The 24505-nt window shown below is 44.4% G+C and overlaps 1 protein-coding gene across 1 annotated transcript; it reads left to right on the top strand.

The window, feature by feature from the left end:
- The first annotated feature begins 461 nt into the window (after window positions 1–461).
- LOC135552288 (zinc finger MYM-type protein 4-like) lies at window positions 462–23835 on the top strand. The gene is given in 29 exon segments (XM_064983826.1): window positions 462–998; window positions 1350–3531; window positions 4454–4603; window positions 4798–4859; window positions 5049–5201; window positions 6838–6889; window positions 7591–7846; window positions 8030–8219; window positions 8479–8682; window positions 8955–9105; window positions 9273–9388; window positions 9576–9746; window positions 9940–10090; window positions 11285–11457; window positions 11793–11943; window positions 12889–13023; window positions 13281–13318; window positions 15586–15721; window positions 16055–16167; window positions 16564–16765; window positions 17148–17303; window positions 17306–17356; window positions 17724–17848; window positions 18012–18189; window positions 18441–18592; window positions 18663–18777; window positions 19007–19264; window positions 21967–22099; window positions 22287–23835. Coding segments are annotated over 29 exon segments (6222 nt in total). The 5' UTR covers window positions 462–965; the 3' UTR covers window positions 22522–23835.
- Window positions 23836–24505: the final 670 nt, after the last annotated feature.

Genomic DNA, 24505 nt, shown 5'->3' with positions numbered 1-24505 from the left:
CGCAATTTTCAGAGCCTCCGGAGGTATGCAGAAGCCAAATCAGCTCTATACCACATCGCAGTGCTCCTCTCAAATGTTGTAAAAATGTGGAGGGATCCGTATAGCTCCGCATTGACATGATTGGCGTGGTACATCCGTATAAACGCAAGTATAAAAGGTCTGACGTCTGCTAAGGCACCATCAACAGTGAATGCTGTACCACCACTTGAAATTTCAGAATAACAATGCAAAGGATACTGGTGTATCAGGCAGTGGAGCGATCTAATGTGCTGTGAAAAAGCGGATAGGCGGGCAGGCAGACCCTGTACTCCTGTTATCAGCTCTGATTGGCTGTCACTGGGACGTTGGGTGATATTGATTGACAGCAGTTAATGGGCGGGACTACAGGAAAACAAATTCTCCCATTGGAGAATATTAACAACGGCTCCTTTTGGGACGAAACATCGGGTTTTTGCGGGGAAGTGATCAACGTGCCTTTTTAAATTGATAAACGGAACAGTTTAATAGCCCTGCAGCACAGTATGGTTTATAAACTCTGTTGAAGCTTGCTAGATGTCAAACAGGAAATGACATAGCCAGGTCTGCCATGTTTACGCAGGCGACGGGCGTGTGTTGTGCGAGTTTCTTTGATGAGCTCTGCAGAGTGAAAATGCAAAGGACTTGACTTGTGTAAAGTTATAACTCACCGGCATTGGTATAATCGAAGTTAATGTCTTATGCATGGCAAAGCTTAAGAACCTTATTCGGTAATTCAAATTAAGAGTCGTTTTAGCTGGCTACATATCGTTGCTATTTAGCTCGCTAGCTTTCTCCACAACAAGGAAGCGGGCGGAAGTAGCTAATGCATGGTAGCTAGCTGGTAAGCCTCAGTTCCGTTTTTAGTATAGTTTGGTGGACATTGGTTAAACTATATTGTGAGTGAGTGACAATAAGAGCTAGCCGACTTTCGCCGATAAAAGCAAGCCATGGCTGAATCCCAGAAAGCTGACCATTCAGAGGTAATTTACGTTTTTGAATGAATACTAACGTTTGCTAGCGATGACCTATTCTGCTAGTTAACAAGCTAGCTAATTATGTCGACCCTCCCCTTCATTTCCCGCGCAGATTTAGTTAGCGTGAGCAAATCAACAATCTAAAACAAACACTGCACGCTCCAACTTGGTTCTATTTGGTTCTCTCAAAGTTGGTATTTGATTGCAAGCATGAGTTAGACTTTTCCTCAATAGCCATGACACTTGATCAATCTGTAAACTGGGGTCTTTACTTTTTCCTGGTCAGGTCACTGAGTAAGGAAAAACTCAGGACACTACTTGTAGGACTATTACTAATAGAATATTGACTTTCCTCAGCATAAAGGCGAGCCAGACGTAGAGACAGAGCAACCATCTCAGGCTGGAGCATCAATGGATTCAGTGGACCCTGGAGCCCCACACAGCAATACAGCCTCGGCAGATGGGGATGATGCTACCAATGCAGTCAGTGCATGTTCCTCCTCAATTATAGACGGGGCAGGGGATGCTGGTAATTCAGGACATGTGAGGGAAACCGATGCAGAGGATTCACAGATGGTGGAAGAAACTGTAAAAACAGATGCCTTGCTGACTGTGGTAGAAATGGACAGTAAAGAGTATTCACAGACTGAAAGAGAAACAGCCAGTGTGGATGTTCCACAGACGGAAAGAGAAACAGCCAGTGCGGATGTTCCACAGACGGAAAGAGAAACAGCCAGTGCGGATGTTCCACAGACGGAAAGAGAAACAGCCAGTGCGGATACCTCGCAGACGGAAAGAGAAACAGTCAGTGCGGATGCCTCGCAGGCGGAAAGAGAAACAGTCAGTGCGGATGCCTCGCAGGCGGAAAGAGAAACAGTCAGTGCGGATGCCTCGCAGACGGAAAGAGAAACAGTCAGTGCGGATGCCTCGCAGACGGAAAGAGAAACCGTCAGTGCGGATGTTTCGCAGACGGAAAGAGAAACAGTCAGTGCGGATGCCTCGCAGACGGCCAGAGAAACGGCCCGTGCGGATGCCTCGCAGACGGCCAGAGAAACGGCCCGTGCGGATGCCTGGCAGACGGACAGAGAAACGGCCCGTGCGGATGCCTGGCAGACGGACAGAGAAACGGCCCGTGCGGATGCCTCGCAGACGGACAGAGAAACGGCCCGTGCGGATGCCTCGCAGACGGACAGAGAAACGGCCCGTGCGGATGCCTCGCAGACGGACAGAGAAACGGCCCGTGCGGATGCCTCGCAGACGGACAGAGAAACGGCCCGTGCGGATGCCTCGCAGACGGACAGAGAAACGGCCCGTGCGGATGCCTCGCAGACGGACAGAGAAACGGCCCGTGCGGATGCCTCGCAGACGGACAGAGAAACGGCCCGTGCGGATGCCTCGCAGACGGACAGAGAAACGGCCCGTGCGGATGCCTCGCAGACGGACAGAGAAACGGCCCGTGCGGATGCCTCGCAGACGGACAGAGAAACGGCCCGTGCGGATGCCTCGCAGACGGACAGAGAAACGGCCCGTGCGGATGCCTCGCAGACGGACAGAGAAACGGCCCGTGCGGATGCCTCGCAGACGGACAGAGAAACGGCCCGTGCGGATGCCTCGCAGACGGACAGAGAAACGGCCCGTGCGGATGCCTCGCAGGCGGACAGAGAAACGGCCCGTGCGGATGCCTCGCAGGCGGACAGAGAAACGGCCCGTGCGGATGCCTCGCAGGCGGACAGAGAAACGGCCCGTGCGGATGCCTCGCAGGCGGACAGAGAAACGGCCCGTGCGGATGCCTCGCAGGCGGACAGAGAAACGGCCCGTGCGGATGCCTCGCAGGCGGACAGAGAAACGGCCCGTGCGGATGCCTCGCAGGCGGACAGAGAAACGGCCCGTGCGGATGCCTCGCAGGCGGACAGAGAAACGGCCCGTGCGGATGCCTCGCAGGCGGACAGAGAAACGGCCCGTGCGGATGCCTCGCAGACGGACAGAGAAACGGCCCGTGCGGATGCCTCGCAGACGGACAGAGAAACGGCCCGTGCGGATGCCTCGCAGACGGACAGAGAAACGGCCCGTGCGGATGCCTCGCAGACGGACAGAGAAACGGCCCGTGCGGATGCCTCGCAGACGGACAGAGAAACGGCCCGTGCGGATGCCTCGCAGACGGACAGAGAGAAAATTGGTACAGATGCACCCCAGACTGTGGAAGAAATAGGCAGTACAAGTGGTTCACAGACTAATGGAGAAACAGACATACCCCTGGACATGGGAGTAGTGGATGCTGACGATGAGATGGAGGTCAATGCTATCAAAGTGGAGGATGACCAGATGCAGGAGGAAGACAACTTGGAGGGACTGCCTGTGATAACAGCTGTGGAAGAGGGAGACAACATGGTTGCTTTTAGCAGCAACTCCCTGGATCATGGGGATGAGGTGGAGAAGATGGACACGGGGACAGACTCACTGACAGAGAATGAGGTAGAGGAGCCCAGCAAGACCGGGCAAGTGGAGAAGACTAATTCCATGCCCTCTATCATGGATACAGGTAAGAAGAGACTGCTGCCTGTAGCTTTTTGTTGGCTATATGACCTAAGGATCAGGATTGTCAATTGTTTCCATAGTTTGCTGAATTAATTTCTTCAGGTTGGATTTGTTTGTGTTTTATGTGTGTTGCTACCCTAAACACTTTGTTGTCTTGCTTGGCACTCTACTCCAGGGGTTCTTAAACTTATTCAGCCTGGGACCCAAATTAGAAATGTTGTGTTTTCCTGGGACCCAAGCTTATGAAAACTATACATAAATATTGGTTCCTTTCATTGCCGTTATGCCAAAAACAAATGAAATATAGACAAAAACAAATAATGAAATATCCATATAAATATCTGTTTATTTCCACCTATCAAAAACACTCACGTATCTGTCTAAGTTGGAACAGTTGCTATTAAAATACAATAAATAAGCCTCCCGGGTGGCGCAGTGGTCTAACGGAGGGTTTGGCCGGCAGGGATATCCTTGTCTCATTGCGCACTAGAGACTCCTGTGGCGTGTCGGGCGCAGTGCACGCTGACCAGGTCGCTAGGTGTACAGTGTTTCCTCCGACACATTGGTGCGGCTGGCTTCCGGGTTGGATGTGCGTTGTGTCAAGAAGCAGTGCGGCTTGGTTGGGTTGTGTTTCGGAGGACGTATGTCTCTCGACCTTTGTCTCTCCCAACCCAGAGTCTCTGGTGGCACAGCTTGCACTGTGATGCAGTGCCTTATACCACTGCGCCACCCGGGAGTCAAATAATTATACATTTACTCTGACACGTCGCGGTTCACCATTAACAGGTGGGTCGCAAACCATAATTTAAGAGAGGCTGCTCTACTCCGTTGCTACTGGAATGCCCCAGTGTCGAAAGTCCTCAGAGTTGAAACAGGTCATCTTACACACACTATCCCACCTCTCAAACATGAAGTCTCCATGACAGGAGACACAGAGCAACCTGCTGAGGAGACCAGCTTTGTGAAGGCTAGCAGCTCGTCTCTGCCTATGGAGGAGGACCAATCTGAAGATGTCAAACCGTTTCACCCCAGTTCCACCAACTCTAGCGAAGCTATTCACCCACAGAACAGTGAAGGTGAGAGGCCATAAGGGTCTGTCTTTGGAATATACGGTCTTTGGCTACATAATGTTCCCACATGACCCGAATACCTGAATGTTAGTGTGGTCTTTCACAATATTCAGATGCTAATGAGTGCACTTCCTCAGTAATGGTTTTGCAGTTTGGTTTGGTTTTTAAATTCACACGCTGAATGACCTATTGTTTTGCAGGCATCGACTGTCCTGCAGGGCTGGAGAATGGAGTGGCAGGACAGCCAGTCAAAGTTGTGCCTGTGAGTATCCTCTCTCCGTCACAAACGATAGTGAATTAATTTCCGCCCAAGAGACTAGACGAGCTTAAGCGTGGCAGAAATCTGGTCACTGCTTATGAGTGTTAACGGTTTCCAGGTGTTGTGAAGGCTTTGTCAGAATACCTCGGTCATTTGTCGTCTGTTGTTGAATGTTCTCTGCGGTCGACCCAGTCTGCCCAGTTGGCAGCTGAGCCTGTGTCCACCAGCACGGAAACCATCTCCATGGTCAAGGTGAAGGATGAGCCCGTAGACGAGGAGTATGATCAGGCCCTGGCTCCAGCAGTCCTCTCAGAGGGCGTCAAGGATGAACCAGACGCAGCAGAGGTACGGCATCTCTAAACTCACTGGTCCTCAGCAACGGCCAAGTCTTAACTGGACATTTCTGTTGTGAGTTACATGAAAGTCGTCCGTTGAAATTAGAGGTTGACCGATTATGATTTTTCAACGCCGATACCGATTATTGGAGGACCAAAAAAGCTGATAACTGATTAATCGGCCCCTTTTAAAAAAACATTTTTTACATTTTTTTTTATAAATTTGTAATAATGACAATTACAACAATACTGAATTAACACTTATTTAAAAAAAAAATCCATTTAGCCTCAAATAAATAATGAATGTTCAATTTTTGTTTAAATAATGCAAAAACAAAGTGTTGGAGAAGAAAGTAATATGTGCCATGTAAAAAATGTGTGCCATGTAAAAAAAGCTAACGTTTAAGTTCCTTGCTCAGAACATGAGAACATGTTAAAAGGAACCACCAACTTTCATATGAGACTTCAATATTCCAAGGTAAGAGTATAGCTTCGTCATTGACAATTGACAACAGCCACACTCGAAGCATCGTTACACATCGCTCCACAAAAGCCGCGGCCCTTGCAGCGCAAGGGGAATAACTACTCCAAATCTAAAAGCGAGTGACGTTTGAAACAGTATTAGCGAACACCCAGCTAACTAGCTAGCCATTTCACATTGGTGACACCAACCATTAGGCTGATAGGCTTGAAGTCATAAACAGCGCTGTGCTTGCAAAGAGCTGCTGGCAAAACGCACAAAAGTGCTGTTTGAATGAATGATTACGGGCCTGCTGCTGCTCAGTCAGACTGCTCAATCAAATCAGACTTAATTATAACATAATAACACACAGAAATACGAGCCTTTGGTCATTTATATGATCGAATCCGGAAACTATCATTTCGAAAACAAAACGTTAATTATTTCAGTGAAATACGGAACCGTTTGGTATTTTATCTAACGGGTGGCATCCATAAATCTAAATATTCTTGTTACATTGCACAATCTTCAATGTATGTCATAATTACGTAAAATTCTGGCAAATTAGTTCGCAATGAGCCAGGCAGCCCAAACGGTTGCATATACCCTGACTCTGCGTGCAATGAACGCAAGAGAAATGACACAATTTCACCTGGTTAATATTGCCTGCTAAACTGGATTAGTAGTTATAACTAGTGATTATGATTGATTGTTTTTTATAAGATAAGTTTAATGCTAGCTAGCAATTTACCTCGGCTTCTACTGCATTCGCGTAACAGGCAGGCTACTCGTGGAGTGCAATGGTTCAAACATTGGACTAGTTAACTGTGCACTTACAAGATTGAAACCCCTGAGCTGACAAGGTGAAAATCTGTCATTCTGCCCCTGAACAAGGCAGTTAACCCACAGTTCCTAGGGAGTCATTGAAAATAAAAATGTGTTCTTAACTGACTTGCCTAGTTAAATAAAGGTATAAAAAATATAAATGGAAATCGGCGCCCAAAAATACAGATTTCCGATTGTTATGAAAACTTGAAATCGGTCCTAATTAATCGGCCATTCCGATTAATCGGTCGACCTCTAGTTGATATCAATGCGTATAGTTCAAGCTGTGTGTGTGTGTGTGTGTGTTTTAATCCCAAATCCTGTGTGCATGTTAAATGTATGTCACCGTTGTTATTTACAGGAGTTGAAAATCAGCAACGTCTTCTCTGTGGGCGGCTGCCCTACTACGAACGGTGAGCAGGAGACTTTAATATTTGTACAGGACACATTAGTGGTCAGTCAAGCCCTAAGCTATGTCTTAACCTAGCTGCAGATTTCTTTTCTGAATCAGAAAGGGGTTTATGTGGTGGGCGTGGCAGGGGGCACGCCAATGGGTGAGGTCGGCCTGTAGGCGCAGCTGAATTTTGGAGAACATTTTAAAGGCCATTATCTTGGCGGTGTAGAGTGTTTAATTTTTAATTACATTTCCATGCAATTCTAGAATTTTCTCCATGGAGAAAGCTAATTTCTTGTGATTATACATATTCTGCCATGAATGTGAGAACTTTGCAGTTTTAAATCTAATTTCCTACAATTCTATGCATTTTGCCATGGCTAATGCTGTGTTCTATTGCTCAAACATAATAACAAAAATGAATACGGCTAAATAGATTGTATTTGTTATTTTAATTTCTCCTTCACTTTCTAGCTCTTATTTTGGTAATTGTTAGTTCTCAAAGATTGTTATAAAAAATATATAGGGCCATTATCTTTTCTACATGCTTTTATATCTGGTATTAGTCGTATACACTGAAAGCGTTTTTGGAGTGTATTTTTATGGTCTACCGCAAGCTCTCCAGGAGCAAAAGATGACTGACTACCACCTTACAGGTTATGCATTTCTCATCCCCCCTTCCCTCAATCTCCACCCACCCATCCCTCGCTCCACTATTAGCCGTATCCACGCCAGTGGCTGCCTTGCCTAAGATTGTAATACCTGCCCCAGCCTCCTCCTCCATCCCTCCGCTGATCCCCATGGCTATGCGGGTGGCCTGCTCGGCCTGTAAGAAGGTGCTGCTGAAGGGCCAGACGGCCTACCAGAGGAAGGGCTCTTCGGACCTCTTCTGCTCCACGTCCTGCCTCACCACCTACAGCCCCCCGCCCGTCAAGATCACTGGCCCAGCCAAGAAACCCTGCCACTACTGCCTCAAGTGAGTCCTGCTGTTGTCGTGCCGATGGCGTATGTAGATAATGAATAAATATAAGATAAAAGACTGTAAAATAAGAAGCCTTCTGACATTGCTAAGCTGTAAGGTATTGTTCTCCTGGGAATATATTCCAAACTATTTACAAAGGTAAATTATATTTTTGAGTTTATCACCCCCCCCCACCAGGGAGATTGCTAACCCCAAGGACGTGATCACAGCTCCTGTGGACACCATGGGCACGGTGAAGGACTTCTGTAGCCAGACCTGCCTCTCCTCCTTCAACTTCAAGAGGAACTCTGCCGTCTCCACTCTCTCCTCCTCCCTGTCCACCATGACAGGGGCCGTCAAGTGCAGCATGTGCAAGAAGGCCTGCGTTGTAAGGGGCTTAAGATCTTTTCACATTTCAGTGTGGTAGTCGCCTGAAGTAACAAAATTGGCAATATAAAATTGGTTATGTCAGAGCTGACAAGGAAGTGAACAATTTGGATGAATTACACTTTTATAGTGGGCCGACGCACAGAGACATACTTGACATAATTAAGTATAAAACTGTACTTTTGCCTTTCGTCTTTTTCCTGCACCTCTTCCATTGGCGTCTCGTCTCAACATCTGCTCCTTGTTATTTTCCCCCACAGAGTAAACACGAGGTGATCTTCCAGGGCAGTATGCACAAGCTGTGCAGCGAGGTGTGCTTCACGCGCTTCCGCTCCACCAACAAGCTGTCCATGAACAGCTGCCAGAGCTGTAACAACTACTGCTACGGCAAGGTCACCGTGCTGGTCGTGAAGGGGGTCAATAAGACCTTCTGCAGCGTCGGCTGTGTCGCCACCTTCAAACAGGTAAGAATGGGATCCCTGAGATACAGATCACGTAGTCAGAAGAAGCCGTTGGACTGTAACTAGGGCTGTTTCTAAAAAAACGCTTACGATCTGTCAAGTCCTTGCTTTCCACCTCCCTTGTTTTCTCAATTCCTCTCAAAACTCTCGGAGGAGGAGGTCCGAGGGAGGGACCTTGGATCTTCTCCTCCAGTACGTAAGACCCATCTACCTGTAAGTTGAAGCAAGCAAAAGCAGTCACCCTCACTCCCTTTGTGTTCGGTCTGGTTTTTCAGAAAGCAAAGAAGCCTGTGGCATGTACTATGTGCCGCAACTTCCGCTCACCGGTGGAGATGGTCGACAGCGCCGACTCTGACGGCAAGCTGGCGATGTTCTGCTCTACTGGCTGTGTTACAGCCCACAAAGTACAGACTGTCAGCTCCTCGGGTATAGTTAGGCTCACCACCTCAGCAACATACCTCACTGTCACACACCTCACTGTCACACACTCATTCACTCCCTCTGTATCATTTATTCACTCACTTACACACTCTTTGTTTCAAGCAAGCACGCACGCATTCATAACTCACTCTCCTTCCTTCATTTCAACCCAGGTGCTCAGGTAGAATGCAACACCTGTGGTCAAAAGACGGTGCCCTCCTTCCACCTGGCCATGTCGGACGGCTCCATCCGGAACTTCTGCACCATGAACTGTGTCGTCACCTTTCAGGTAACACCACCTCTGGGTTAATCCATTAGCTCAGTTGAATTAGAATATAAATATTGAAAAGACGGCAACTTAATGATTCACTGTGGCTCGAACACTTACTTTTGATATTTTACACCTCTTTTACCCTGCACTCTACTCTTTGTTGTCCTGCACTGACACCACAATGTTATGTTTCTGGGACCTGTAGGATCAGTTCAATAAGAGCAACTCCCAGAGCCAGATTAATGTGGCCCCCAGCACAGAGTCCACAGCTCCGCCCGCGGCCCAGACCAGGGACAAGGTATCCCAAGGGACCCGACTGCCCTGCTTCCATTGCCACCGCCTCTTCTCCTCCAAGCCCGAGCTCATTCAGTTCAAGGTACTTAAATGGTGTTTTCTTTCTCTGCTTCTATCCCATCTCTCATTCGGACTCTCTTTTCTCATTGCCTTTCCCTCTTTGTTCATTTTGTTGAACTCCCTCACAAACTCACCTCCCCTCTATTTAGGTAGACACAACTCCCTGTTAAAACTGCTATAGAATTGATTGAATGTGTGTCTGCGCAACCCTACAGGATAAGATGGTATTCCTCTGTTCGGAAAATTGCTCCGAGGAGTACAAGAAGATCAACTGCGAGATGGCACGCTGCGAGTACTGCAAGATTGAGAAGCCAGCCAAGGAGGTCAAGAGAATCAATAAGAGGGACTACACCTTCTGCAGCGAAGGTTAGGAGGGTGATTAAAAAATGGTCTTTAACCTTTTACTGCAGTGGGCTAAGTCAGGGTCTCAGTGTTGCTTGGTAGTCTTAAACAAATCTACGTTGAAACAAAAGCGTACACCTCACACACATGGTTATGGGCTTAGAAAAAGGAGACACCTGTACCATGTCAGATAAAGAGTTTAAATGTATTACATTTTGAGTTTGCATCCCAATATTACACTTTATACACATCACAGAAGACTGAAATATAACAAACCCGTTTGACATTGAAACACCAGATTTTCTGCAGGTGTAAAATAAATAATAATAAAAAAATCAAACGTTTTTGAAGCCACTAGAGGGCGTTTTGTTAATTTGACAGCAGGACATGGTTTTAATAGGTCTGCTGCCTAAAGGTATACATTTTTATTTATTTATTGGTTTCCTTTGCCATCATAACACAAAATAAGTTGACAGCTCCAACAAATCACTTTCTACTTTTATCATCACGACTTATGTCTGTCAGAAATGGGTATTATTTATTTGGAAGTCTTTATTTGGAAGACTATACCCCCTTGAGGTGTTGCAGTCTGACTGTGCTGAACCTGTGTCATGAAACGGAGCGTGACAAGGCGAGCAGAAAGTGAGGACCGAGAGCGGTGGGCAGCACCGACAGATGGCAAAAAAAGACCATACCGATCATAATAGAGATGTATTTATATATATTTTTTTCCCCAAATAGCATTAGCTAGCACTCGTTGGCTGTACCTGCGCCAAAACTGTTTTTCATCCTATAAGCTCGTTCTCCATCTTCCATCAGTTGAGCCAACGTGTTTTCAACACTTTCTCTTCTTTCTTTTTCTCCGTGACTGATCAAAACAAATGTTCTCATGCTTTCTCTTGTCTCTCTGCAGCAGACATAGTATAGTGAGCAATATATTTGGAACATCGAATTGCAATGAAATCACAGTATCAAATCGCAATACATACAGAATCGTGAGAATCGCAATCCGTATCGTATCTGCACCTAAGTATCGTGATAATATCGTATCGTGAGGTCCCTCGCGATTCCCTAGTCATGTCATGGCTGTCAGTAATAAGCATTACTTTTTTCATTTGAAAGACTATTCTGATCATCATAGTCGAACTGATAAGAATTTTGACTTGGTGTACAAAGCTCAACTTCCCTGTCTTTCTCCCTTCTCTCCTCCATACCCAGGCTGTAAGCTGCTCTACAAGCACGACCTGACCAAGCGCTGGGGGAAACACTGCAAAATCTGTGCCTACTGCGCCTCCACTGCGCAGAAGGCCGTCACAGGCCAGTACGGGGGAAAGCTGGAGGACTTCTGCTCGGACGAGTGCAAGTCCCACTACACCCTGCTCTTCTGCCAGGTAAGAGAAGGAAATGAGCAAGACACCTAGGACTCAATGAGGCTCAATACTTAGGACTCGTCTCCTGTGCATGTCTTTTTCGTCTTTAACACTGATCTGAAAATACTTACTTTTCTAGAAAATACATTCTGCTTTGATTACTGTACAGTTCTCTCATATTAGTGCAGGAGGGAGAAAGGTGGGGATAGGAAACCACGTTCATTTTATGAGTGAATTAATTGAACGTGTCAAATGTTACATCCAGTGTGGCAAGTGGAATAGCTGTTATGTGAGTTCTTATTCTACGAGGTACGCTCTATCTGGTATTTCTACATCGTGATTGTCTCCTCACTCAGGTGGCTAAGTGTGACGCGTGCGAGCGCCAGGGGAAGCTGATTGAGACCCTGCCGATGCTGGGCGAGGTGAAGCACTTCTGCAACCTCCAGTGTCTGCTCGACTTCTGCAGCCTGCAGACCCAGAACCAGGGCAAACCCCAGGGACAAAAGGGTAGGATTTATGGACTATGTTATAGGACATTGTAATGTGTCATCATGGGTTATTACATGTCATTATGTGGCCTGTCAAAGCTCATGCTTGAGAGGTACACAAATTGTCATAAAGACTTGGAGTCCCACCCCCCCTTTAACAATTTGTGGTAAAATAATAATTACTTGAGATTATTGTAAGAAGATAATTTCCTTGTTTTATCACAACTATGTAAAAGTATAAAATTAAACTCAGCTGCAACTTTCTGTTCTGACTAGTCTACATCCGCTGTATATCACAGTAAAGCCAGTCTACACCCCCTTGAATTTGTATCACATTTTGTTGCATTAGTGTTAATGAAATAATTTTAATTGTAATTTTTCATCATTGATCTACACAAAATACTCCATAATGTCAAAGTGAAAAAATGTGAGTTTTATTTTTAAAATAATACATATTAAATAACTAAAATATATAGTTGTTGCATAAGTATTCACCCTCTTTGTTTAGTCAAGCCTAAATTTGTTCAGAAGTTATAAGGACTCACTCTGTGAAATTATAGGGGTTGACTACCCCTTCCTCTGTCCCCCCAAGAAGACTCACAGCTGTAATCTTAGCCAAAGGGGTTTCTAACATATATTTACTCCGGGAGGTGTATACTTGTCTAATCAAGGTATATCAGTGTTTTATTTTTCATTAAATTATTTTCTTAAATGTTTTTATTTATTTTAATTAATTAAATTCATTTTCTTTAAAAATGTTAGAATTTTTCTTTCGCTTTGACAGAGTATTTTGTGTAGATCGCTGACAAAAAATGACAATGAAATACATTTTAATCCTACTCTGTAACTAAATGTAATGAAATGTGAGGAAATCCAATTGGCGTGTAGACTTTCCATAGGCACTGTATAATAATGACTGCAACATTTCTCATTCTCTTTCTTTCTCTTCCACACATCCTTCCAGTGGCCATCTCAATCGCTCCATCCCCCTCCAATACTACCACTGCTACGAGTGTGTCTGATCCGGTCATCGCCAATGTAATCTCACTAGCCAGCTCCCCCACTGGCCAGCCCAACTACGCCAACACTTCCCTCCAAGGTATACACACACAGTTATCAGTTACTCAATACACACAAGGCCTTAAACACTATCAAGTTCAACCACAGAGGGGTTAAACCATCCTTAATCATCTCTTTGAGTAGGTTTGAGTTGTCATTGCTAATAGCATAGCCTGTTGACATCCATTAAGCTACAGGTTAAGTACAGCTGATTTAGATTGAAAAATGATCTACTTTAGCAGGCCTGACTGGCTGTGGTGTTTTTCTACTGACTCATGCTCTGTTGCTTCTTGACAGGGACTGTTCCCAGCAGACATGTGAAGTATGTTGGAAATGTAAGTTGTGCATATGTATTATTTTGTCTATATGTTTATGTATTATGCGTATGGGGCAGAATTGTAACTTCCACTTAATTTGACTTTAATGCAGGGGAACTGAAATCTATTTGACCTCACGGGATTCCGGCAGGGATGGGAGTGAAGTTCTAGAATCAAGTTCAGGACAGGATCGACAGTCCACAGGAGCGGGCAGTACCGGAATAGTTATAAACATAGGTTGTAGAAATATGGAATGTGTGGAGCATTCTGTTAAAAAAACTGTCTAGGCTAATATAGTTAAGAAAATAAAATAATCTATATATGTTTACAAGGTCATTTCCCCCTCCCCTTTTCATCGGCTCAGTCTTCTGCGCCTTGCTCCAGTTGTAGCTAGTCACTACTTTACCCATTGACTTTACCTCCGATGCACGTGGAGACAGACACAAATGTCCATATCATGAGTTCATCTGACTCTGGCTAAGTAGAAGGGCTGCCTTGATTACCAAATTCACGTAATGTGGTTGTCATCAGCTGTGTGTGGCACTGTGCAGGCAGCTGTCTCGTGAGTGCTGAGCAGCAGCCAAACGGAGCAGTTGCTTTGGCTACTCGCACACAGAGCGCACTATCGAGGTTGTGGATACTCAGACTGCTCACATGGCAGGTCTGCCAGTTTGGATGAGCAGAAGTGACTTTTCATTAAAAGTTAGGAGAATTAAATTGGCAGGTCAGGATAATTAGGTAAAGGTTAGGAAAAGGGTTAGCTAAAATGCAACAATTGTCCCTGACGTGACTCAAACATATCTAGCTACCACCAGGCCTGTCTTGAGAGCGGTCTTGGATTCCTCTTATGCACTTATCCACTTATGTCGCTCTAAACCGCCAGATTTACAGTATCAGTCGAAAGTTGAAACACCTACTCATGACAAGTTTTTCTTTATTTTTTACTATTTCTATTTTCTACATTGTAGAATAATAGTGATGACATCAAAACAAAATATTTTAGATTCTTCAAAGTAGCCACCTTTTGCCTTGATGAGTTTTTTTAATGTGTTTTAGCCAATCAGTTGTGTTTTGACAAGGTAGGGGTGGTATACAGAAGATAGCCCTATTTGGTAAAATACCAAGTCCATATTTTGGCAAGAACAGCTCAAATAAGCAAAGGGAAACGACAGTCCATCATTACTTTAAGACATGGTCAGTCAATCTGTAAAATTTCAAGAATTCTTAGTTTCTTAAAGTGCAATCACAAAAACCATCAAGTGCTATGATGACTGGCTCTCATGCGGACTGCCACACTAAAGGAAGACCCAGAGTTACATCTGCTGCAGAAGATAAGTTCATTAGAGTTACCAGACTCAGAATTTTCATCCCAAATAAATGCTTCACGGAGTTGAAGTTAGACACATCTCAACATCAACTGTTCAGAGGAGACTGCGTGAATCAGGCCTTCATGGTTGAATTGCTGCAAAGAAACCACTCCTACAGGACACCAATAAGAAGAGGAGACTTGCTTGTGCCAAAAAACAGGAGCAATGGACATTAGACCTTTTGTAAGAATTTTTTATTTTGCTTCCAACCGCCGTGACGTTGTGAGACGCAGAGTAGGTGAACGGATGATCTCTGCAAGTGTGGTTCCCACTGTAACGCATGGAGGTGGTGTTGTGATGGTGCTTTGCTGGTGACGGTGTTTGATTTATTTAGAATTCAAGGCACACTTAACCAGCATGGCTAGCACAACATTCTGCAGCGATACGCCATTCCATCTGGTTTGTGCTTAGTGGGACTATATTTGTTTTTCAACAGGACAATGACCCAACACATCTCCAGGCTGTGTAAGGGCCATTTGACCAAGAAGGAGAGTGATTGAGTGCTGCATCAGATGACCTGGCCTCCACAATCACCCGACCACAACCCAATTGAGATGGTTTGGGATGAGTTGGACCGCAGAGTGAAGGAAAAGCAGCCAACAGGTGCTCAGCATATGTGGGAACTCCTTCTAGACTGTTGGAAAAGCATTCCATGTGAAGCTGGTTGAGAGAATGCCAAGAGTGTGCAAAGCTTTTGACAAGGCAAAGGGTGGCTAATTTAAAGAATCTGAAATATATTTTGATTTGTTGATCCCTTTTTTTTGGTTAATACATTACTCCATGTGTTATTTCATAGTTTTGACGTCTTCACTATTATTCTACAATGTAGAAAATAGTAAAAATAATGAAAAACCCTTGAATGAGCGTAAATTAGATTTGGCCTAAGGTTACTAACGGTCTGTCTTCATTGTGTGGCAGGCCAGCACCCAGACACAGGCCCCCCGGGCACCTCCACCCAGGGCTCAGAAGAACAAGGCCCTGCTCTGCAAACCCATGGTCCAGAACAAGGGCATCATGTGTAAACCCAACTTCACTACCACAGGGTGCCAGACAGGTACAATATCATACACGCATGTAGCCTTTATACCACACAGTTTTTTATTTTTTATATTTGTATTTATTTGTACAAGAAAATACAAAACAAAACAAAAATAACACATGCGGGAAAGGTCAAACGAAAGGCTTAAGGCACCTCCCCCTTTCAAATGGTTGTAAAACAAAACAAGCATTTATAAAATTAAAATAGTGTTATTAAAATGCACGATAAAAATGAATGCTTTATGATACAGGCCATTGAATACACACACACACACACACGTGTGGCCTGTATATAGATATTCAGAGACACTACTTTCTATTTCTCTTGAAATTGTTTGTTGGTCCACAGATGACGATTTCCCCAAGGTGATCATAGTGCCTGTCCCAGTGCCAGTGTATGTCCCAGTCCCCATGAACCTGTACACCCAGTACACCCCCCAGCCTGTTGGACTTCCCATCCCGGTATGTTAACACCCCACATCAAGCACTACCTACCCTTCACCTCTGTCAGTCACACAGATTTCTCCTCAAATTATCTTTAAGAGGTGTGTGCTCTGGACTAATTTGAAACCAACTACCATTGAATAGTAGTTGAGGTTGGCAGGTACATGCTCTTGCAGAACAGAATAGCAACATGAACAAATAATTACATCCCTCATAGCCTCCACGGGGCGGCAGGGTAGCCTAGTGGTTAGAGCGTTGGACTAGTAACCGAAATGTGGCATGTTCGAATCCCCAGCTGACAAGGTACAAATCTGTCATTAGTTAACCTATTGTTCCTAGGACGTCATTAACTGACTTGCCTATTTAAATAAAGGTAAAATAAAGAAAATAACCCTTTATTTGTCCTGTTTCCAGCTGCCCGTGCCCATGTTCCTGCCGGTGACCCTGGATAACGCCGAGCGCATTGTGGAGACTATCCAGGACATCAAGGAAAAGATCCCCTCTGACCCTTTCGAGGCCGACCTCATCCTCATGGCTGAGATGGTGGCCGATGAGGGGAGGGAGAAGTCCCCTGAGCGACCCCCTGAAAGGCCTCCGGCCCCAGTAGTACAAGACGGTAACCAGAGGAGGGAGACAGGGATTGGAATGAGATCTAGGTCATGTTCATTAGGTGCCAAATGGAAGAAAATAGACTGAAACGTGGAGGGATAACCTGGACTTGCAAAACATGTTCTGTTGCGTAGCCTTATATAATTGGAGGTGTTTAAGCTATTTCGGTAATCAGAGTTAAAAACCGTAAGCACTGTCTTTGGACCTGTGAGACCCTCTATGGCTACATAGGCCAAGCTACAGCTTTGAGAGCTTGTTTCTTTGCTCTTACACCAAGTCTCTTTTAAATGCAATTTATGAGAGTATAAAAAGCTATTATTAATTTGAATTCTGCATTATGACTGTCCCATAACTTAAATGCTTTTGTTTTTTCTCTCTCTGGGGACCAGACCAGGTCAGCACCTACAGTGGAGACCTGGACACAGACGAACTGAGCAACTTCCTCACCACTTGGGATGACGAGCAACCCCCCAACCCTGGCGTCTCATCGCGCCACAGTCGACCCTATGCCCACGAGACGCTCCGACCCATCGTGGACATCAATGTCCCCGCCACCCCCCACCCCCCATCATGGACATAGAGGCTGACTTCCCAGTCCGTGAGTGATGCTCAACTTTTACACCTCCACAGTTATTAGGGATTCCTGATTTGAGCCATGTTTATCTGTTAAGAGTTTTTAGACTTTTTTTCCTGAAGTATAACTTGTATAAGTTATAACTTGTAGAATACTTATACTTTGGTTGAAGGCTGTCCATCTTTTATTTTAAGGTAATTATATGGTCAAAACATATTGAGACTTTATAGTGAATGGCTTCTAGCCCTGTGTTGTTCTGTCTTGTTATGTTTTCAACATGTAACAAGCAGCAGTAAGTCAAACGCTTCTTTCATTCAACACACTACAATTCAGCTGGCCTCGCTCTCATTGTCGTCAGTTTGTTTTCAAATATCTGCATCGGTTTTGTCAGAAACCCTGGAGCTGATGGCCCATTGGCGGGATCAGGAGAGGGATAGAAGTCCCAGTCCACCTCCTTCTCCTCCACGACGAAGATCCAGAAGGAAAGCTCGGGATGGCTTGCCACAGAAGAAAAAGGTACGAGCCCAAAATAGTAGTTTAAATAAGACCCTTTTCAAAGAGCGCCTTCAGCCATTTATTTCCATATTTCAACTCCCAGCAGTGCTCCTTTTTTAAAATACTTTGTAAATATTTTGTCTGTGGGTGTGTCGCTCTCTTGCTCTCTCCCTTGACCCCACAGAAGCGTAAGTCGAGAGCAGCAGAGACTGCGTCAGTTGTGCCTTCGCTGGCTGCGGCCAAGAGTGACGTGGTGCCCGGCGAGACCCCCAAACTGCAGCACATGTACGGGGTGGACGCCTGGAAGAGATGGGTCCAATGGAGCAAGACCCAGCCTGACCTGGAGAAGCCTCGATTTGGCTGTGGGTCTGCTCACTGATACACTTGTGCATGCACGAACACCCAACCCACTGCCCTGACCATATCATACTCTCGCACAGGCAAACATAACTATATTATAACTGTTCATTTCCTGAAAACCCTGATATCACACATTTTGTTGCTTTGCTTCTTAATTTACTGCCTCTTTCTAGGATTAAACCTGCCTCCTTAATTGCTTACGGGAATCATAGAACTCTGTACAGTGAATAACGTTCTGTTCCCCCTGTTACAGCGCGGCCAATGGAGATAAAGGAGGATGTTTTAAAGTGCACAACAGCAGAGCTGAGCTACGGTCTCTGTCGGTTTATTTGTGAAGTTAAACGACCCAACGGCGAGTCCTACAGCCAGGACAGTCTTTTCTATCTCTGCCTCGGCGTCCAGCAGGTAGGACACACACACATTCAAACACTCACTTCTGATAATATCATTCTGTTGATTGCCTCTCCTTCTGCAGTACTTATTTCAGAATGGGCGCATGGAGAACATATTCACTGATCTCTTCTATGGCAAGTTCACCCTGGAGATCACCAAGCTGCTGAAAGACTTCAAACCTACCATAACCGCCAGTGGTAAGAAAACACAAACACACCGTGTATAACTCAAAGGTTGTAATAAGGCCTTTTGCTTACTCCACTGTTGTGAATGACCTCCCACTTGTCGCCTGTCATCCTTTACCTGAACTCACGTTCTCCCCCTCTCTTGTGTTCCTTTCATGTATTTGAGGGTGTTGGGTTTGTGATCTGTGTTTATTAGTATGCTTATTGAAAGGGCTGTAATGTTGGAACCTCTCTCTCCCAGGCTACCTGCACTCGCGGGTGGAGGAGGAGTACCTGTGGGACTGTAAACAGCTGGGGGCCTACTCTCCCATCGTGCTGCTCAACACACTGCTCTTCTTCTGCACCAAGTTCTTCCAGTTCAAGACGGTGGCTCAGCACCGCCAGCTCTCCTTCGCCCACGTCATGCGCTGCACTAAGTCCATCCACGACAACACCAAGTCCAACTTCCTGCGCTTCTACCCGCCCATCCCGAAGAAGGACCTCGCAACTGAGACAGCAGGTGCTTTGCCTATTCTCCTTCGCTCTATGGAGCAAGTTCAGTTGCAACAGACACTGTATTAGAATTCAATATGTTTTTTTATTTTAAACACACAAATTGAATCATTGAGTTCATAAATGTACCTTGTTTTTCATGATTTGAAAATGAATTAGATGAATAGTGCATAATGTCTAATTACCTTTTCAAATATACTACTTTTATATTCAGTTTCAATATGGTAGGCATTGCATTCATTGTCTGTATCAAGTTCATAAACTATAATTAAGTTTTCGAAAGTTTAATTTTTAATTTCTCAGATGCGTTCAGATTCAGTTCTCTAGATTGATTCAAAATCACAGACAAAATCCTGCTACTGTTCCTGCAAGGAATGGTAGAAGAGAATAGATAGATTCAAACGATCTGTGATAACAGGTCTCTGGCAGTTTCTGAAGCCAATGTTACATTTATTGTCTTATGAATTTCACTCTTGCGTTTGAATTGTTTGGGCTAAGCTAAGATTCTCTGAAATTCCCCTCTGATGATCACAGAACGTGCAGGACGCGTTAGGACTGTTACAAAAACAGCAATTTGGTTTTGCCTACTAATCTAATTGACATAAAAAATAAGCGAGAGATCTCGTTTTTTGCATAGGATGCGTCTCACATCCATCCATCTGTCGCACTTCTGCATCTGTGGTGTCATTTGTCAGACCATGAGACATCCCGAAAATCGGTCTTCTCACAAAAACTTCTGTCGCGTCTGAACGTACAACTACCCCTTTATGGAAAGATGAGACTCTCACCAACGCAATGGTGTTATCCGCTTTGCTGTACGAAAGTTTGGACACCTACTCATTGCAGGGTTTTTCTTTATTTTTACCGTTTTCTACATTGTAGAATAATAGTGACGACATCAAAACTATGAAATAACACATATGGGAATTTTTTTTTTTTTTTTTACCTTTATTTAACGAGGCAAGTCAGTTAAGAACAAATTCTTATTTTCAATGACGGCCTAGGAACAGTGGGTTTACTGCCTGTTCAGGGGCAGAACGACAGATTTGTACCTTGTCAGCTCGGGGGTTTGAACTTGCAACCTTCCGGTTACTAGTCCAACGCTCTAACCACTAGGCTACCCTGCCGCCCCGATGGGAATCATGTAGTAACCAAAAAAAGAGTTAAATCTCAAAATATTTGAGATTCTTCAAAGTACCCAACCTTTTGCACACTCTTGGCATTCTCTACCAGCTTAACCTGGAATGCTTTTCCAACAGTCTAGAAGGAGTTCCCACATATGCTGAGCACTTGTTGGTTGCTTTTCCTTCACTCTGCGGTCCAACTCATCCCAAACCATTTCAATTGGGTTGAGGTTGGGTGATTGTGGAGGCCAGGTCATCTGATGCAGCACTCGATCACTCTCCTTCTTGGTCAAATGGCCCTTACACAGCCTGGAGGTGTGTTGGGTCATTGTTCTGTTGAAAAACAAATATAGTCCCACTAAGCGCAAACCAGATGGGTTGGCGTATCGCTGCAGAATTCTGTGGTAGCCATGCTGGTTAAGTGAGCCTTGAATTCTAAATAAATCACTAACAGCGTCACCAGCAAAGCACCATCACACCTCCTCCTCCATGCTTCACGGTGGGAACCACACATGCAGAGATCATCCGTTCACCTACTCTGTGTCTCACAAAGACACGACAGTTGGAACCAATAATCTCATATTTGGACACATCTGACCAGTCTAATGTCCATTGCTCGTGTTTCTTGGCCCAAGCAAGTTTCTTCTTCTTATTGGTGTCCTTTAGTAGTGGTTTCTTTGCAGCAATTCGACCATGAAGGCCTGATTCACGCAGTGTCGGAACAGTTGATGTTGAGATGTGTCTGTTACTTCAACTCTGAAGCATTTATTTGGGCTAAAATTTGAGGCTGGTAACGAATGAACTTATCCTCTGTAGCAGAGGCAACTCTGAGTCTTCCTTTAGTGTGGCAGTCCTCATGAGAGCCAGTTTCATCATAGCGCTTGATGGTTTTTGCGACTGCACTAGAAGAAACGTTAAGTACTTGAAATGTTCCGCATTGACTGACCATGTCTTAAAGTAATGATAGACTGCCGTTTCTCTTTGCTTATTTGAGCTGTTCTTGTCATAAAATGGACTTGGTATTTTATCTTCTTTATACCACCCCTACCTTGTCAAAACACAACTAATTGGTTCAAACGCATTAAGTTCCACAAATTAACTTTTAACAAGGCACACCTGTTAATTGAAATGCAATCTGGTTGAGAGAATGCCAAGAGTGTGCAAAGCTGTCATCAAGTCAAAGGGTGGTTCGTTTAAATCAAAATCCGCAGCATATTATGCGCATTTGCAAGCATAGCAGCAAAGGCTGGACAAATATTATTTATCTCTTTTAGTTTTAATATGTTAAAATGCTATATTCAACATCCTATGTACATGAGTGGACATTATAAAGAGACGTGTATTTTTTCTAATAAAACCATGGCCAGTTTGTTGTTGTTGGTCAAAACAAATAGGTTGTCTGTTCCGCAAATTCGTTGTTGTTGTTTTTCCAATACGGCCTGATTGAGTTTGACACCTTTGGGCTATTTATTTAGCAAGCTAGAAACATTGAGCCTTAAGCGTGAGCTGCTGTTTTTGCTAATGGAGAAAGTACAATATAGATCACATTTGATTCCTATGTAATCATGGACCTGTGTGTGTGTAGCTGATGCAGACGGTGTGGCAGCGAAGAGGAAGAGGGAGGACGAGGAGAAAGAGGAGGTGCTGGAGATGATGGAGAACAGTGAGAATCCCCTCCGCTGTCCTGTCCGATTGTACGAGTTCTACCTCTCCAAGTGGTGAGTGACACACAAATACTGCATGCCTTTATTCTCCCCATTCCGCAGGACAATCTAACCGAGTACTGTAACCTAATATCTTGTTCTTGAAAGTGCTTTTCAAAAGTGCTTTCTGACATCTTTCCTCATTAAAAACTAGCCCCCTCTAACACAGAGCTCTCCTCCTCGCCCTCTTTCTCTCCTCCAGCTCGGACTCGGTAAAGCAGCGCACCAACGTGTTCTTCCTGCTCCCGGAGCGCTCGTGCGTCCCCAACAGCCCCATGTGGTTCTCCTCCCAGGGCCTGGACGACCACACCTTGGACACTATGCTGACACGCATCCTCACCGTCAGGGAGATCCATTTGGGAGACCCCCAAAGAAACGAGCCCCAATCCAAGGACCCTGAGTGGACCCCTGACCAAGACAGTGACGAGACTGATTGACTATGAGGAATGGTGCCCACACACACACACACACAGTTAGAAGCTCGTTTGCATACATACACGCACGCACGCACACACACACACACACTACGTGTTGATCCGTAAGGACTCCAGCCATGTGTGAAGAGTTGTGTGTTCGCACATGGTGTCCAAGGTATGGACTGAGAATGTGTCGTGTACACAAAATGTATAGGGAATGTGTGTAAACGCAATTATGAACTGACGCCTCAACCACACAACTGGGACTGAAGAGAGACACTGTTCATGCTGTCTGGTCTTTCAAAATCAAGTGGAGTAAACAGAAGGAATCACTTTAAGAAGAATCACATTACTGCATTTGTGAGCGTGGTTCGGGTCAATAACATTTACATTCCAGTCAATTAAGAAAGTGAACCAAACTCCCATTCAAAGTGTTACCAATTGAAAAGCATTAAAGAGAATTAGATTTTTAGTGTACTTCCTGAATTGAAATGGAATTGACCCTAACCCTGGTGAGCATAATTGTCATAGAAAGAAACGAGTTTGGTTAACAAGATCTTTACAAGTTCTTTCACTTCACAATACGATGCAATGCTCTCCAGCCCTAATCAAGATGTACTCCGATTGGGAAGATGCTTTTAAGAAGTTGCCTATCACATGGAGCATAAGTCAATCTGACCAAGTCCTTTCTAATGCAGAGTTCTTATTTCTGGGATCACTACAAATATGAGGACGCTTTGAAAATGTTTTTTATTATTACAGATGTTATTCAGCCATGTCAACAACGTTGTTTTAGTGATTTTGTATGTTCAAGGATATATGACTATTTCTGGTGTTTGCTGTTGTTCATGGGAATGAGAACATTGACCAAACGCCGAGGGATATAACATGCTGTCAATAGTGTTGTCCAAGTCCATTGCCTACTAAAATTGGTGGGAGGCAGACCCATGCCATTTAATTGTCTATTGCGTTATATTTGGAGTCATTTGAACTTGCCAAAATGCTTTGACACATTAGTGCTCCCACATGCATACACAAGAACGCATGTATAATGTTGTTTTGGGGGAGGGACATTGTCATTCTGTGTTTCCCTATGTAGAATATCCAAACACTTGTGATTTGGTGTGATATCAGGAATAAGGAGAGAACCCTGAATCCTCAAAGTGGAATTAGAAATGAGTATGCTGTAGTTTGAGGCCATATTGACAGTTTATCTGCAAAGACGAGCAATTTTACATTAAGTGCCCCCCATAATGGTTCTCAGCGTCTCTTCGACTTTGTTCTGAGAAACTTTTGTATTCAAATATTATTTTTAAATAAATGCCGAAAAACGAATGTTTAGTTTTTGAAGACTTATTTATCCAGTTAATTCCAGATTGTTTTAAAATAATACATTTCTTGTGGTCATATGTTTTAGGCGTGAAGATCTTTGATCAATTCTGTTTGCCAGTTGAAGGTGGCGAGATTCACACCCTAGCAGGGTATAAAACAGTAACTGTAAAACTTCACATACACTAAGAAAACCGCTTAACTCCTCATTTATCAATGTTAGGAAGAAAATAAGTGCTTGATACTTTGGTACTTGAAATGTACTTTGGCTTTATGAGCACATTTCAAGACACAGGAGTTTTACAAAGATACTGTGTCATGCGCTTGACAGTCACATTTTGTCTGTCTGGTAAAACCCAGCTGACATCAAACCAACTCTTGGGTATTTCCAACTTACGAGGTACTTTTCTCCCATTCTAGCACAGTCTTCACCATTAGGATATTGTCTTTGGACTCCTCTCCACATATCAGGCTCATGATTACCCCATTGGAAGCTAGAGTAGAAGGCTGGGTAATGCAGAATCAGAGGGATGACAATTCATACGATCCATGTCCTCAAACAAACTACATACTTTGGATAAACCTTTTGGTTTCCATTTTTATACTTTAATTGAAGCATTGTGTGATTGAATGATCATGCTTTATAGTTTACATCTTAAGTGAATGAATCACTACA

Source organism: Oncorhynchus masou, chromosome 13 (assembly GCF_036934945.1).
Source record: "Oncorhynchus masou masou isolate Uvic2021 chromosome 13, UVic_Omas_1.1, whole genome shotgun sequence".
NCBI classification, from domain to species: domain Eukaryota; kingdom Metazoa; phylum Chordata; class Actinopteri; order Salmoniformes; family Salmonidae; genus Oncorhynchus; species Oncorhynchus masou.
The sequence above is the reverse complement of the archived record's forward strand: the minus strand, read 5'-3'. Positions and strand labels throughout refer to the sequence as shown.